At 44.5% G+C, this 17579-nt stretch overlaps 1 protein-coding gene and 1 long non-coding RNA gene across 2 annotated transcripts; both read right to left on the bottom strand.

The window, feature by feature from the left end:
* Positions 1-1099: 1099 nt before the first annotated feature.
* On the bottom strand, positions 1100-6110 carry LOC139360735 (uncharacterized). Its single transcript, XR_011618206.1, has 3 exons — positions 5986-6110; positions 3108-3233; positions 1100-1216 (listed from the first exon to the last, which is right to left on the bottom strand). It is a non-coding gene; the product is annotated as an uncharacterized lncRNA (long non-coding RNA).
* A 3944-nt stretch (positions 6111-10054) lies between these two features.
* Positions 10055-17075, bottom strand: LOC139360623 (G antigen 10-like). Its single transcript, XM_071088408.1, has 5 exons — positions 17001-17075; positions 15878-15966; positions 15279-15402; positions 12371-12496; positions 10055-10171 (listed from the first exon to the last, which is right to left on the bottom strand). Exons 2-4 carry the CDS (start codon positions 15956-15958, stop codon positions 12372-12374), a joined length of 330 nt encoding a protein of 109 aa, XP_070944509.1. The 5' UTR covers positions 15959-15966; positions 17001-17075; the 3' UTR covers positions 10055-10171; position 12371.
* Between the last annotated feature and the right edge of the window lie 504 nt (positions 17076-17579).

The following is a 17579-nucleotide window of genomic DNA, read 5'->3' on the forward strand; positions in this document are numbered from 1 at the left end:
GCACCCCAGCCTGGATGACAGAGTGAGACCCTGTCTCAAGTTTTAAAAATTGAACATAAAAACATCCAATTTTATCAATCGAATTCACTATATTAACAGATGAATGGGAAAAAATGCTGTGGTCGAAATAGATGCACTGTTTGATGAAACTCAACATAGATTCAAATGAATACGCTCAGCATATTTAGAACAGAATGGAATGACTTACTCTGAAGAAGTCCGTCTACAAAAAAAGGACAGTAACTATGACAGTGAAATGTTGAAAGTTTTCCGTTTCTCATCAGGGATAAGACAAGGATGTCCACTATCACCATGGAACAGGTGGGTCTGCGCAATGCCATAAAATCAGAAAAGGAAATAAAAGTCTTTACAACGGCAGCAACAGTCCTGGTGCGGAGGCCCATGCCTGTAATCCCAGCACTGTGGGAGGCAAGGCGGGTGCATCACTTGCACTCAGGAGTCCAAGAACAGCACGGGAAACATGGCAAAACCCCGTCTCTACAAACAATACAAAAGGACAAAGAAAAATAAATGGCAGAAATAAAATTGCTCTTATTGAAGGATGATATGTTTCTGTATGTTGAAGACTGAAAATGATCTAGAAATAAACTTTTAGAGTTCATAAGCATATTTCACAAGGCTGCTGGATAGAAAACCAATATATAAGAATTATGTCTCCGCCGGGCATGGTGGCTCACGCTTGTAATCCCAACACTTTGGAAGGCCGAGGCGGGTGAATCACGAGGTCAGGAATTCAAGAGCACCCTAGCCAAGATGGTGAAACCCCATCTCTACTAAAAATACAAAACTTAGCCGGGAGTGCTGGTGGGCGCCTGTAATCCCAGCTACTTGGGAGGCTAAGGCAGAGAATTGCTTGAATCCGGGAGGCGGGGGTGGCAGTGAGCAGAGATCGCGCCACTGCACTCCAGCCTGGGTGACACAGCGAGACTCTGTCGCCAAAGGGAAAAATGAAAGAAAGAAAAAAGAATGATGTGTCTACATACCAGCTCAAACAGTTGGAATATAACATTTCAAAGAATGATACATGTCTCACAGCATCAAAAAGCTAGAAATAAAGTTCACAAAAGATGCGCAAGACTTCTTTGCAGAGGGCTGTAAAGCTTTATTGGGAGAATTTTAATGAACAAATTTCCAACATAGGAGCAGCCTGCATCATTTCAGCGTGTCTTCTTTTAACACTGTCATTGCTTTTCACCTGTAACAGAAACATAACAATTAGCAACGTGACTTAGCAACAGATTATTTAAATGACCCTAAAGGCATACAAAACACACTACAGTTTGGATTTTGTTAAATGGACTAGAAACAAAACCCAAAGGGTGATCCTGTGTCTTACATCCAATTAAACCTCAATACACTTTGAGGACGGACCTGTAGAATTTAAAGGTAATTTCTTCCCTAAACATCCAGTGCTTCCTTTCAATTCAAAAGCACTTACAATTCACAGTCAGGAATTTGGAAAACACAAGTGTAAAACATACTTCAGTTGATTAGTCAGGAAGTCCTAAAGTCATGGTCTTTCAACTTTAAATCTGATCAATCCATGTCTCTAAAGCTGAAACTTACATGTAACATTTGATATGGTGAGAGATGATTATATCACATATGTGTCAACAGTCTTATTAGAAATACTGGCTCATGAAGACTGACAGTGTGGCAGGGAGCGTGCATAGCACAGGCATCTTACTCACACCCATGCTGAGCATCACTGACCTACATGCCACAGAGGATAGGAACTAACCGGTCTCTCGCCAGTTGATAATTTCATCACTCAAGGTTTCCGTGAGGAAAGATTTTAAAAGCAATTGTTCATTAAAAGCCAGAGAATCCCAGCCTGGGCAACATAGTGAGACCTCATCTCGACAAAAAAAAATTTTTTTTTAATTTAACAGAAAAAAAAAAAAAAAAAACAACTTAGGCACGGTGGCTTGTGCATATACTTTCAGCCACTCAGGAGGCTGAGGTGGGAGGACTGCTTTAGCCAGGGAGCCAGAGGTTGCAGTGAGCTGAAATCACACCACTGTACTCCAGCCTGGGTGACAGACTGAGACTCTGTCTCAAACAAACAAAGAGGAGGGAGAATTCACAATTTGACAAGATGCTACCATATATATTCAGCTCTCCACACGGAAAAACTAAGATGAAGCAGAGTGACCGCTCACTTTCTTAGTAGCAATGAAATCTCAATTTAGAGATTTTCAGATGACTCAGGCAGGGTTTCATGATTTGGGATCAACACATCATGTGAAGCAGATGATCTCTGTATCCCATGCATTCTATACAACAGGATCAGAGTATGAAAGAACCAGAAGGGAAAATGGTTTTAAAATCTCTGACTTCAACTCACTATTTTCATAAGAACCAAAGACAGGTTTAGAAGTGAAAGGACTCACTCAGCATCTCGCCAAGGCTGTAAGAGCTGGTATTAGAACCCGCATCAGTGCTTCGGCATTTTTCACACCAAGTGATGGGTGTTACAAATGTGTTATGTATTTGTTAAAAGCAGATCTTTACAAAAGCATCTGAAAATTATGAGCTATTGGTTCAAGGATTTAGACTCAAATCTTCATTCAACATGGCTTTGACTCAGTTTGTTTCTATATCTGACAGCCTATCAGTCGGGTGCTGGGGCCTGAACTACGTTTCAAATAACCTTTCTATATAAGAACTCTAGTATTACAGAGGCAGTACTGTTACCTCTCTGCTATTAAAAATATAATGCTGGGTCGGGCTCCGTGGCTCTCGCCTGTAATCCCGGAAATTTCAAAGGCGAGGCACGTGGATAACCCGAGGCCAGGAGTTCGGGACCAACCTGTGCAACGGAACAAAACCCCATCAATACTAAACATACAAAAATTAGCTGGGAACGGTGGAGCACGTCTCTAAGCCTGGCTACTCGGGAGGCACACGCGGGAGAATGACTTGAACCCGGGAGGCTGAAGTTCCAGTGACCGAGGTGGGACCACTGCACTCCAGCTTGGTCGACAGAGCGAGACTCTGTCTCAAAAAATAACTATTATTATTGTTATTATACAATACTGTGGAAACAGACACCCTACGATCTGCATGTCTAATGGATTGCCTACCTTATTCAGGCCTTTTCACCTCCTCTGGATTTGGCAGGCTCATCTCCTGGACATCAGGACCATCTTCACGCTCATAATCGGGCGTCGGGCGAACCTCTTCCTGGCTCTCAGCTTCAGGCTCTGGCCCTTAAAAATAAAAAATACGTATCAATTTAAGCAGTAAAACATAAAATATCAATGAGAAAATAATACTCATGCTCTCGGTGTTATTTTATCAAAGCTTTAGCTACTGTAATAATAGATGTGTTGACAAGAATCCCAGGAACATTATTTCAGGAGTCTGTTAGCAGAAAACAGGAAAACAAGGTGTTCCAAATATTACCCTCTTCCTTTCCGAAGACTGCCCTCAGACAACGTTGTGGCCTCCTTTGCTCTTCTCTGTTATTCTTCTTCTGATTGTCCTTACCTCATCAAATGACTCAAGGCTGAAATCCTGTCTCTCACAGCACTTACACTCCTAGCACTCAGACTCTCCTATGGCCTGAGTAGCCACCAATCAACGCTGAGTCGAAAAAAGGTCTTTAAAAAATACACGAAAAAGCCCAAACTGCAGAACATTCTGCAAACCAACTGGTCTATCCTCTTCAAAAATGTCCGTATCATGAATGACAAAGAAAAATTAAGGAAACATTCCAGATTAAAGGAAACTAAAAACACCTGAAAAGCACAGGTAAGACGTGATCCTGAACCGGACTCTGGATCAGAAAAAGAAATCCTATCAATAACATTATCTGGGCCGGGCGTGGGGTCTCACGCCTGCAATCCAAACACTTTGGGATGCCAAGGTGGGCAGATCAGGTGAGGTCAGAAGTTCAAGACCGCAGTGGCCGGCGCCTGTAGGCCCAGCTACACGGCAGGCTGAGGCGTGAGAATCCCTAGAACCTGGGAGGTGTAGGTTGCAGTGAGCCAAGATCGCACTACTGCACTCCAACCTGGGCAACAGAGGGAGACTCCGTCTCAACAAAGAATAACGAAAGGAAGAAAGAAGTTGTCTGGGGAGCTGGCAAAATTTGAGTATGCACTGCGTATTAAATGACTGCATTTTCTCATTGTTAAATTTCCTGATTTTGATCTTTCTGCAGTGATGATCCAAGAAATGACTTTCTCTTTGTGCTGACGATATACACACCCTCGAGTACATAGGGGAAAGGACCATGATACCTGAAACTTTATCTAAACAAGTCAGCATTAATAACAGTAAACATACATCCGCGTGTGGGTGTGTGTGAGTGTGTGGGCAGCCGGGTAAGAGAGGGAGGGAAGAGATATAAAACCTACGGAGAGAAAGCTATTAAAAATTGGTGAATCTAGGTGAAAAGTATATGAGTTCGTTGTACCATTCTTGCAAATTTTCTATAAATGTTATGTCTTGAATATAGACACAGTAAAAATTTTAAAGAATATATGACAACTACACTGAAGTTTAGGAAGAGAGGAGGTTTTCTTTCAATTGTGGTAAAAAAATACACATATCCTCAAACTTACCGTCTTTTTTTAAGTGGTACAGTTCACTAAGGAGTTATGTCTGCAACATTACCAGCCACTAGGCACAAACTTTGAATCTGTGTTTTCTATACCATGAAACCTTTATTTATTTACTTGTTTGTTTGTTTGTTTATTACTGATGAGATCTCGCTATGTTTCCCAGGCTGGGCTTGAACGCCAGGGCTCAAGCGATCCTCTCACCTCAGCCTCCCAAGTAGCTGGGACTATGAGTGCACGGCGTTCAGCCCAGCTTGAGACCTTTCTCCTAAATGACAATCTGAGGATAAACCACAGGACATGCATAATGCTTATATTCAGCCATAGAGTACCAAGAGCAGTGTGCATCACCTAAGACATCTGAAGTCTACAACATGGATAGGATTTCAGTTACAATTACAATGTCAATTTCTGAAGGACTGATTAGCTGAATGGATTTGAGGACTATGGAAAATCTTACAGTCATGACACCCATTACCTACTGGGATAAACAGAAACTTAACTTTCTTCAAACAAAGTTATATTTAGTCCGAAGGTCCCAAATGTAATATTCCATAAATGAACCCCGTGAAGAACAAAGCACCAAATATAACATTGTTTGTGAATCACACAAAATATACTGTCCCGCACTGAGAATAAGGGAGTGGGTGGACAGCAGGTAATGGGCATTGTTATCAGTCATATTCTAGAAACTTCTAACAATGAATCCCTGGAATAATCCATGACCTCAGTTACATAAATGTTTCCTTTCAAAACATTTTATCTCGGAGAAATGATTTCCATCTCATGTTAATCCCAGGATAACTCCTTTTCTGTTTTTCCAACCATAAAATGATTTAATCACCTCCTAAAAGCCACTTAGAAAATCACTAAAGCAGCTACCTGTATGGCAGTATCCTCGTATATCCGGCTTTTATCAAACGTACCATAAAAATATCAATCTAAGGAAACGGTGGCCAACATTCAGTGACTTGGTTTTTGGAGCTGCTCCTGCTCCTCTGAACTGGGTCTCTTCTTGGGCCAGTACTAAGCTACCTTACAGAAAAGCATTTGCGTTTTAAGCATTTTCAGCAAAATCTTTCCTTCTTTATAGCAACATAGATGATAGGAAGACACAAACCTTGGAACAAAGTACAAATTGTGTATTCACCAGTCAATCCCGGCACCTCTATTCTCTCATTCATAAAGTCGAGAAATTTTATCACAGTGAGGGATTTGCCTAAGCTAAGCTGCAAACTACATAGCCTCCTGGCTTTTCCAGTCAATTTCAGGCATTCTTTCCACTGATTTCTTTCCTCCTGTTCCTGCTATGTGACAATGCATAACACACACACACATGCACACGCACACACTCAGACACACACACCAGCGGGCATTCTTCTTCCCTTTCCATCACCTTGACCTGCAGATGCTCCCTCATCCTCTCCCTCCTGAGCAGGTGCAGGATCCTGACTTTGAGTTGCTGGTTCCCCTTCTTCAGGTTTTGGTGGTTCCACTTCTTCATCACTGAACTGCTCGGGCTGGGGAATATGTGTGGGTATGCAAATAAAGAAAAAAAAACAAGTTTTGCTATTGATACAAAATTTTACATATATACACAGAATACATAGCTATTTCTGATCATAACTAAGCCTAAAGACATTTTTCCAACTCTATTCTCTATGGCCAAGAACGTTACTCTACCCACAGGGAGGTTACTGTGAGAAAAGTGACGCACAAGGACTTTGGAAGCTATTATACTCTGTGTTGGAATACATGTGTACGATCTGTCATTAACAAACAAAGCATGAGAAAGAAGTCATAGGCAAGAGCTGAAGAACACGAGAGGAAAAACAAAAAAATCCTCCAGAATCAATGTTTCCTTCATGAGACGCCATAATCATGTTTTATCAGCAGGAAAGACGTTTCTCAGCATTTCCATACTAATGCAACAACACTATCGCAAAAATTAATTTCTGCTAATAGAAAACCTCGAATTAATATTTAAGCGCTCACCAGCATGGGCCCAATCATTTCAGGAGGCTCTACATAGCGTCTTGGTCTACGCCGGTAGGTCGATCTTCCTCGCCAACTCATATTTCACACTGAAAACAGACAACCGTGATTGGGAACATGCGCTCCAGAGGGCTGCTATATTCGATCTCTTCCATGGATCAATGTTAACTTGTCGTTTTAATTTTGAAAATACTCTCAAAATAAGTCCCAGAGTGAAGCATACGTGTGTACGTTTTCTAAGTGCCTACAAAGCCATTTATGCTGGCCAAGCTGGCAGAGTAGTCATCTTAAGGCGTGTGGCAAGAGGCAGAGGACATTTTTTTCTAAATTTCTTTTGGACGCAGGGTCTCGCTGTGTTGCTCAGGCTGGAGTGCAGGGGCGCGATCACAGCTCACTGCAGCCTCGACCGCCTGCTCAAGGGATCCTCCCGCCTCTGTGTCCCGAGTAACTCGGACTATAGGCCAGCACCACTATGCCCCGCAGATAGAGATCATTTCTGATGAGGTTTAGTTTCACAAGCGGACTCCCCACGAAAACACTAGTGAATCACAATTCCCGTGATGGCTGCTTTGGGCAACTCCCGCTTGCTAGAGCCATTCACCCCCTCTCACATTAAGTTTGGTTGCACCGCACTGCCTCGCCCACTCCTTCCCACTTTTCCCGGACCTTCCATGGCGGACGTGAGACCTTGCAGTGCTTCTCACTCAGGCGCTCCACACTCCACACCGCTGGGGGGCGCTCACCAGGCCGTAGCCTTCCCAGGTACCAGGTTCCTTCTTTACCGACTGCCTCACCCCCACCGGGCACCCCATTCAGGATCTGCCCTGTGTCGTCGGGGGTTCTCGGCACCTCGGGACGTCCATCCCCCAAACAGCACTCACCCCATCATCACCTGAGCCCCTGACTGCCTTCCCTCTGCGGACCACCTTCCTCCCTGTCCAGGCCCCCTCACGACCACAAAGTCGATGGTGGCCTGGTAGCCTGAGAAGAGAAGGAGGATGACCTCGAGGTCCTTCTCCCTCAGAGGCCACAGACCATGAAGCGGGATCCACCGGACCCACCCGAGGCCCTCTTCACCCTCACTCACACTTCAGCCCCCGTTATGACTGGCCTGCAGACCTACCAGACGAATCTCAGTAGGGGAAAAAGAGTCCGGACGGCAAGAACGAGACCGCACAGCCTCACAGCTCCCTGGCGTTCTTCACGTGGGCTAACGGGCTGGGCGGAAGACGCCCAGTGAACATGCGCACTGAGAAGGGAGCCCAGAGAGCATGCGCGGCTGTGGGCCTGGGCGGGCTGCCGTTCCCAACCCCATGCCCCAAACCCCTGATTCCCATCCACACTGAGGATAATGGACTCCAACCTCCCTTTGCTGTTTCCTATGCTTCTGGGACTCAAATACCTTAAGTAGTGCTCCCCTCAAAACTCACTCGATTTTCAACTGAACCGACCCCGACACACACACACACACACACACACACACACACACACACACACACCCCCAGGGTCCTCTCTTGCCCTGGCCCCACCATGGGGACAAGAACCACGGTGACTGCCTGGAAAGACAGGTAGACCACCTGCAAAAACAGCAATAGCAACCTACCCCACAAGGAAATTGTTCAATGTGAACAAGTCACAGAAAGAGACTGAAAGAAAAATGAATACAATCTCTAGGACCTGTAAAGAAATACTAAAACGGTATCTATCCTTTTTAGAATCAGAATCACAGAAGGAGAAGTGACGGTATTAGGGAAACGGGACAGCCAGAGTGGCACCATGTGAAAATCAACTCCATCTTGAAACTAGCAAGATACATAGTCCTACCAGTCACAACCCATGGTCCTAAGATGTTTGGAGTTGAGAAAGCAGACGAAAGGTACCTCCACGGACATGCCCCCACAGCAGCAGAAACTGCAGGGTTCCCAACACCCAACAATATATGCTTTCAACATAATTATGCTCTCATGGACTTACACACTGGTAAGTCAAGGATAGTTGTCTTTAAATCAACAGAATGATAAATTTCATCATGCAAGTCTTTGCCCACCTGCACAAAGGTACAGGTAAGTTTAGTCTTTATATAGATAAGACCCCTGTATAAGAAAAACCTGATCAGGCCAAGTCTCACGCCTGTAATCCTAGTATTTTGGGAGGCTGTGCTGGCCAGAACACCTGAGCTGAGGACTTCCATCGAGAGCTGCCTGAGCAACATCAGAAAATCTCAAAACTACAAAAAACAAAGAAAAAGCCATCAAAAAATTACCTGGGCATGGTGGCATGTACCTAGACTCACAGCTACTCAGGAGGCTGAGGTGGGAGGATCGCTTCAGCCCAGGAGGTCAAGGCTGCAGTGAGCTCTGATAACACCACTGCACCCCAGCCTGGATGACAGAGTGAGACCCTGTCTCAAGTTTTAAAAATTGAACATAAAAACATCCAATTTTATCAATCGAATTCACTATATTAACAGATGAATGGGAAAAAATGCTGTGGTCGAAATAGATGCACTGTTTGATGAAACTCAACATAGATTCAAATGAATACGCTCAGCATATTTAGAACAGAATGGAATGACTTACTCTGAAGAAGTCCGTCTACAAAAAAAGGACAGTAACTATGACAGTGAAATGTTGAAAGTTTTCCGTTTCTCATCAGGGATAAGACAAGGATGTCCACTATCACCATGGAACAGGTGGGTCTGCGCAATGCCATAAAATCAGAAAAGGAAATAAAAGTCTTTACAACGGCAGCAACAGTCCTGGTGCGGAGGCCCATGCCTGTAATCCCAGCACTGTGGGAGGCAAGGCGGGTGCATCACTTGCACTCAGGAGTCCAAGAACAGCACGGGAAACATGGCAAAACCCCGTCTCTACAAACAATACAAAAGGACAAAGAAAAATAAATGGCAGAAATAAAATTGCTCTTATTGAAGGATGATATGTTTCTGTATGTTGAAGACTGAAAATGATCTAGAAATAAACTTTTAGAGTTCATAAGCATATTTCACAAGGCTGCTGGATAGAAAACCAATATATAAGAATTATGTCTCCGCCGGGCATGGTGGCTCACGCTTGTAATCCCAACACTTTGGAAGGCCGAGGCGGGTGAATCACGAGGTCAGGAATTCAAGAGCACCCTAGCCAAGATGGTGAAACCCCATCTCTACTAAAAATACAAAACTTAGCCGGGAGTGCTGGTGGGCGCCTGTAATCCCAGCTACTTGGGAGGCTAAGGCAGAGAATTGCTTGAATCCGGGAGGCGGGGGTGGCAGTGAGCAGAGATCGCGCCACTGCACTCCAGCCTGGGTGACACAGCGAGACTCTGTCGCCAAAGGGAAAAATGAAAGAAAGAAAAAAGAATGATGTGTCTACATACCAGCTCAAACAGTTGGAATATAACATTTCAAAGAATGATACATGTCTCACAGCATCAAAAAGCTAGAAATAAAGTTCACAAAAGATGCGCAAGACTTCTTTGCAGAGGGCTGTAAAGCTTTATTGGGAGAATTTTAATGAACAAATTTCCAACATAGGAGCAGCCTGCATCATTTCAGCGTGTCTTCTTTTAACACTGTCATTGCTTTTCACCTGTAACAGAAACATAACAATTAGCAACGTGACTTAGCAACAGATTATTTAAATGACCCTAAAGGCATACAAAACACACTACAGTTTGGATTTTGTTAAATGGACTAGAAACAAAACCCAAAGGGTGATCCTGTGTCTTACATCCAATTAAACCTCAATACACTTTGAGGACGGACCTGTAGAATTTAAAGGTAATTTCTTCCCTAAACATCCAGTGCTTCCTTTCAATTCAAAAGCACTTACAATTCACAGTCAGGAATTTGGAAAACACAAGTGTAAAACATACTTCAGTTGATTAGTCAGGAAGTCCTAAAGTCATGGTCTTTCAACTTTAAATCTGATCAATCCATGTCTCTAAAGCTGAAACTTACATGTAACATTTGATATGGTGAGATGATTATATCACATATGTGTCAACAGTCTTATTAGAAATACTGGCTCGGCCGGGCGCGGTGGCTCAAGCCTGTAATCCCAGCACTTTGGGAGGCCGAGACGGGCGGATCATGAGGTCAGGAGATCGAGACCATCCTGGCTAACACGGTGAAACCCTGTCTCTACTAAAAAATACAAAAAACTAGCCGGGCGAAGTGGCGGGCGCCTGTAGTCCCAGCTACTTGGGAGGCTGAGGCAGGAGAATGGCGTGTACCCGGGAGGCGGAGCTTGCAGTGAGCTGAGATCCGGCCACTGCACTCCAGCCTGGGTGACAGAGCATGACTCCGTCTCAAAAAAAAAAAAAAAAAAAAAAGAAATACTGGCTCATGAAGACTGACAGTGTGGCAGGGAGCGTGCATAGCACAGGCATCTTACTCACACCCATGCTGAGCATCACTGACCTACATGCCACAGAGGATAGGAACTAACCGGTCTCTCGCCAGTTGATAATTTCATCACTCAAGGTTTCCGTGAGGAAAGATTTTAAAAGCAATTGTTCATTAAAAGCCAGAGAATCCCAGCCTGGGCAACATAGTGAGACCTCATCTCGACAAAAAAAAATTTTTTTTTAATTTAACAGAAAAAAAAAAAAAAAAACTTAGGCACGGTGGCTTGTGCATATACTTTCAGCCACTCAGGAGGCTGAGGTGGGAGGACTGCTTTAGCCAGGGAGCCAGAGGTTGCAGTGAGCTGAAATCACACCACTGTACTCCAGCCTGGGTGACAGACTGAGACTCTGTCTCAAACAAACAAAGAGGAGGGAGAATTCACAATTTGACAAGATGCTACCATATATATTCAGCTCTCCACACGGAAAAACTAAGATGAAGCAGAGTGACCGCTCACTTTCTTAGTAGCAATGAAATCTCAATTTAGAGATTTTCAGATGACTCAGGCAGGGTTTCATGATTTGGGATCAACACATCATGTGAAGCAGATGATCTCTGTATCCCATGCATTCTATACAACAGGATCAGAGTATGAAAGAACCAGAAGGGAAAATGGTTTTAAAATCTCTGACTTCAACTCACTATTTTCATAAGAACCAAAGACAGGTTTAGAAGTGAAAGGACTCACTCAGCATCTCGCCAAGGCTGTAAGAGCTGGTATTAGAACCCGCATCAGTGCTTCGGCATTTTTCACACCAAGTGATGGGTGTTACAAATGTGTTATGTATTTGTTAAAAGCAGATCATTACAAAAGCATCTGAAAATTATGAGCTATTGGTTCAAGGATTTAGACTCAAATCTTCATTCAACATGGCTTTGACTCAGTTTGTTTCTATATCTGACAGCCTATCAGTCGGGTGCTGGGGCCTGAACTACGTTTCAAATAACCTTTCTATATGAGAACTCTAGTATTACAGAGGCAGTACTGTTACCTCTCTGCTATTAAAAATATAATGCTGGGTCGGGCTCCGTGGCTCTCGCCTGTAATCCCGGAAATTTCAAAGGCGAGGCACGTGGATAACCCGAGGCCAGGAGTTCGGGACCAACCTGTGCAACGCAACGAAACCCCATCAATACTAAACATACAAAAATTAGCAGGGAACGGTGGAGCACGTCTGTAAGCCTGGCTACTCGGGAGGCACACGCGGGAGAATGACTTGAACCCGGGAGGCTGAAGTTCCAGTGACCGAGGTGGTACCACTGCACTCCAGCTTGATCGACAGAGCGAGACTCTGTCTCAAAAAATAACTATTATTATTATTATACAATACTGTGGAAACAGACACCCTACGATCTGCATGTCTAATGGATTGCCTACCTTATTCAGGCCTTTTCACCTCCTCTGGATTTGGCAGGCTCATCTCCTGGACATCAGGACCATCTTCACGCTCATAATCGGGCGTCGGGCGAACCTCTTCCTGGCTCTCAGCTTCAGGCTCTGGCCCTTAAAAATAAAAAATACGTATCAATTTAAGCAGTAAAATATAAAATGTCAATAAGAAAATAATACTCATGCTCTCGGTGTTATTTTATCAAAGCTTTAGCTACTGTAATAATAGATGTGTTGACAAGAATCCCAGGAACATTATTTCAGGAGTCTGTTAGCAGAAAACAGGAAAACAAGGTGTTCCAAATATTACCCTCTTCCTTTCCGAAGACTGCCCTCAGACAACGTTGTGGCCTCCTTTGCTCTTCTCTGTTATTCTTCTTCTGATTGTCCTTACCTCATCAAATGACTCAAGGCTGAAATCCTGTCTCTCACAGCACTTACACTCCTAGCACTCAGACTCTCCTATGGCCTGAGTAGCCACCAATCAACGCTGAGTCGAAAAAAGGTCTTTAAAAAATACACGAAAAAGCCCAAACTGCAGAACATTCTGCAAACCAACTGGTCTATCCTCTTCAAAAATGTCTGTATCATGAATGACAAAGAAAAATTAAGGAAACATTCTAGATTAAAGGAAACTAAAAACACCTGAAAAGCACAGGTAAGACGTGATCCTGAACCGGACTCTGGATCAGAAAAAGAAATCCTATCAATAACATTATCTGGGCCGGGCGTGGGGTCTCACGCCTGCAATCCAAACACTTTGGGATGCCAAGGTGGGCAGATCAGGTGAGGTCAGAAGTTCAAGACCGCAGTGGCCGGCGCCTGTAGGCCCAGCTACACGGCAGGCTGAGGCGTGAGAATCCCTAGAACCTGGGAGGTGTAGGTTGCAGTGAGCCAAGATCGCACTACTGCACTCCAACCTGGGCAACAGAGGGAGACTCCGTCTCAACAAAGAATAACGAAAGGAAGAAAGAAGTTGTCTGGGGAGCTGGCAAAATTTGAGTATCCACTGTGTATTAAATGACTGCATTTTCTCATTGTTAAATTTCCTGATTTTGATCTTTCTGCAGTGATGATCCAAGAAATGACTTTCTCTTTGTGCTGACGATATACACACCCTCGAGTACATAGGGGAAAGGACCATGATACCTGAAACTTTATCTAAACAAGTCAGCATTAATAACAGTAAACATATATCCGCGTGTGGGTGTGTGCGAGTGTGGGGGCAGCCGGGTAAGAGAGGGAGGGAAGAGATATGAAACCTACGGAGCAAAAGCTATTAACAACTGGTGAATCTAGGTGAAAAGTATATGAGTTCATTGTACTATTCTTGCAAATTTTCTATAAATGTTTCGTCTTGAATATAGACACAGTAAAACTTTTAAAGAATACATGACAACTACACTGAACTTTAGGAAGAGAGGAGGTTTTCTTTTAATTGTGGTAAAAAACACACATATCATCAAATTTGCCGTCTTAACTATTTTTAAGTGGTACGGTTCACTAAGGAGTTATGTCTGCAACATTACCAGCCACTAGGCACAAACTATGAGTCTGTGTTTTCCTATACCATGAAACCTTTATTTATTTACTTCTTTGTTTGTTTATTAGCAATGAGGTCTTGCTGTGTTTCCCAGGCTGGGCTTGAACGCCAGGGCTCAAGCGATCCTCTCACCTCATCCTCCCAAGTAGCTGGGACTATGAGTGCACGGCCTTCAGCCCAGCTTGAGACCTTTCTCCTAAATGACAATCTGAGGATAAACCACAGGACATGCATAACGCTTATATTCAGCCGTAGACTACCAAGAGCAGTGTGCATCACCTAAGATATCTGAAGTCTACAACATGGATAGGATTTCAGTTACAATTACAATGTCAATTTCTGAAGAATTGATTAGCTGAATGGATTTGAGGACTATGGAAAATCTTACAGTCACGACACCCATTACCTACTGGGGTAAACAGAAACTTAACTTTCTTCAAACAAAGTTATATTTAGGTCCGAAGGTCCCAAATGTTTTATCCCACAAATGAACCCCGTGAAGAACAAAGCACCAAATATAACATTGTTTGTGAATCACACAAAATATACTGTCCCGCACTGAGAATAAGGGAGTGGGTGGACAGCAAGTAATGGGCATTGTTATCAGTCATATTCTAGAAACTTTTAACAATGAATCCCTGGAATAATCCATGACCTCGGTTACATAAACGTTTCCTTTCAAAACATTTTATCTCGGAGAAAATATTTCCATCTCATGTTAATCCCAGGATAACTCCTTTTCTGCTTTTCCAACCATAAAAGGATTTAATCACCTCCTAAAAGCCACTTAGAAAATCACTAAAGCAGCTACCTGTATGGCAGTACCCTTGTTTATCCAGCTTTTATCGAACGTACCATATAAAAATATCAATCGAAGGCAACGGTGGCCAACATTCAGTGACTCGGTTTTTGGAGCTGCTCCTGCTCCTCTGAACTGGGTCTCTTCTTCGGCCAGTACTAAGCTACCTTACAGGAAAGCATTTGACTTTTAAGCATTTTCAGCAAAATCATTTCCTTCTGTATAGCAACACAGATGATAGGAAGACACAAACCGTGGAAAAAAGTATAAATTGTGTATTCACCAGTCAAGGGTTCTGGGATAAAACACAATCCCTGCACCTCTATTCTCTCATTTATAAAGTTGAGAAATTTTATCATAGTGAGGGATTTACCTAAGCTAAGCTGCAAACTACATAGCCTCCTGACTTTTCCAGTCAAATTCAGGCATTCTTTCCACTGATTTCTTTCCTCCTGTTCCTGCTATGTGACAATGCATAACACACACACACATGCACACACGCACACGCACACACACGGGCACACAAGCGGGCATTCTTCTTCCCTTTCCATCACCTTGACCTGCAGATGCTCCCTCATCCTCTCCCTCCTGAGCAGGTGCAGGATCCTGACTTTGAGTTGCTGGTTCCCCTTCTTCAGGTTTTGGTGGTTCCACTTCTTCATCACTGAACTGCTCGGGCTGGGGAATATGTGTGGGTATGCAAATAAAGAAAAAAAAAACAAGTTTTGCTATTCATACAAAATTTTACATATATACACAGAATACATAGCTATTTCTGATCATAACTAAGCCTAAAGACATTTCTCCAACTCTATTTTCTATGGCCAAGAACGTTACTCTACCCACAGGGAGGTTACTGTGAGAAAAGTGACGCACAAGGACTTTGGAAGCTATTATACTCTGTGTTGGAATACATGTGTACGATCTGTCATTAACAAACAAAGCATGAGAAAGAAGTCATGGGCAAGAGGTGAAGAACACGAGAGGAAAAACGAAAAATCCTCCAGAATCAATGTTTCCCTCATGAGACGCCATAATCATGTTTTATCAGCAGGAAAGACGTTTCTCAGCATTTCCATACTAACGCAACAACACTATTGCAAAAATTAATTTCTGCTAATAGAAAACCTCGAATTAATATTTAAGCGCTCACCAGCATAGGCCCAATCATTTCAGGAGGCTCTACATAGCGTCTTGGTCTACGCCGGTAGGTTGATCGTCCTCGCCAACTCATATTTCACACTGAAAACAGACAACCGTGATTGGGAACATGCGCTCCAGAGGGCTGCTATATTCGATCTCTTCCATGGATCAACGTTAACTTGTCATTTTAATTTTGAAAATACTCTCAAAATAAGTCCCAGAGTGAAGCATACGTGTGTACGTTTTCTAAGTGCCTACAAAGCCATTTATGCTGGCCAAGCTGGCAGAGCAGTCATTTTAAGTCGTGTGGCAAGAGGCAGAGGACATTTTTTTCTAAATTTCTTTTGGACGCGGGGTCTCGCTGTGTTGCTCAGGCTGGAGTGCAGCGGCGCGATCACAGCTCACTGCAGCCTCGACCTCCTGCTCAAGGGATCCTCCCGCCTCTGTATCCCGAGTAACTCGGACTACAGGCGAGCACCACTGTGCCACGCAGATAGAGGTCATTTCTAATGAGGTTTAGTTTCACAAGCGGACGCCCCACGAAAACATTAGTGAATCACAATTCCCGTGATGGCTGCTTTGGGCAACTCCCGCTTCCTAGAGCCATTCACCCCCTCTCACATTAAGTTTGGTTGCACCGCACTGCCTCGCCCACTCCTTCCCACTTTTCCCGGACCTTCCATGGCGGACGTGAGACCTTGCAGTGCTTCTCACTCAGGCGCTCCACACTCCACACCGCTGGGGGGCGCTCACCAGGCCGTAGCCTTCCCAGGTACCAGGTTCCTTCTTTACCGACTGCCTCACCCCCACCGGGCACCCCATTCAGGATCTGCCCTGTGTCGTCGGGGGTTCTCGGCACCTCGGGACGTCCATCCCCCAAACAGCACTCACCCCATCATCACCTGAGCCCCTGACCGCCTTCCCTCTGCGGACCACCTTCCTCCCAATCCAGGCCCCCTCACGACCACAAAGTCGATGGTGGCCTGGTAGCCTGAGAAGAGAAGGAGGATGACCTCGAGGTCCTTCTCCCTCAGAGGCCACAGACCAGGAAGCGGGATCCACCGGACCCACCCGAGGCCCTCTTCACCCCCACTCACACTTCAGCCCCCGTTATGACTGGCCTGCAGACCTACCAGACGAATCTCAGTAGGGGAAAAAGAGTCCGGACGGCAAGAACGAGACCGCACAGCCTCACAGCTCCCTGGCGTTCTTCACGTGGGCTAACGGGCTGGGCGGAAGATGCCCAGTGAACATGCGCACTGAGAAGGGAGCCCAGAGAGCATGCGCGGCTGTGGGCCTGGGCGGGCTGCCGTTCCCAACCCCATGCCCCAAACCCCTGATTCCCATCCACACTGAGGATAATGGACTCCAACCTCCCTTTGCTGTTTCCTATGCTTCTGGGACTCAAATACCTCAAGTAGTGCTCCCCTCAAAACTCACTCGATTTTCAACTGAACCGACCCCGACACACACACACACACACACACACACACACACACACACACACACCCAGGGTCCTCTCTTGCCCTGGCCCCACCATGGGGACAAGAACCACGGTGACTGCCTGGAAAGACAGGTAGACCACCTGCAAAAACAGCAATAGCAACCTACCCCACAAGGAAATTGTTCAATGTGAACAAGTCACAGAAAGAGACTGAAAGAAAAATGAATACAATCTCTAGGACCTGTAAAGAAATACTAAAACGGTATCT

The sequence above is a fragment of the Macaca nemestrina genome, chromosome X (assembly GCF_043159975.1).
Source record: "Macaca nemestrina isolate mMacNem1 chromosome X, mMacNem.hap1, whole genome shotgun sequence".
Lineage (NCBI taxonomy): Eukaryota > Metazoa > Chordata > Mammalia > Primates > Cercopithecidae > Macaca > Macaca nemestrina.

What these genes read in the sequence shown, in the direction of transcription:
- LOC139360623 (XM_071088408.1), bottom strand. Translation starts at nt 15,958, where the DNA reads ATGAGTTGGCGAGGACGATCAACCTACCGGCGTAGACCAAGACGCTAT. An exon ending in AAATGATTGGGCCTATGCTG is followed by an intron (nt 15,403 to 15,877) that starts GTGAGCGCTTAA and finishes CATATTCCCCAG; the next exon opens with CCCGAGCAGTTCAGTGATGA. An exon ending in GGGAGCATCTGCAGGTCAAG is followed by an intron (nt 12,497 to 15,278) that starts GTGATGGAAAGG and finishes TTTATTTTTAAG; the next exon opens with GGCCAGAGCCTGAAGCTGAG.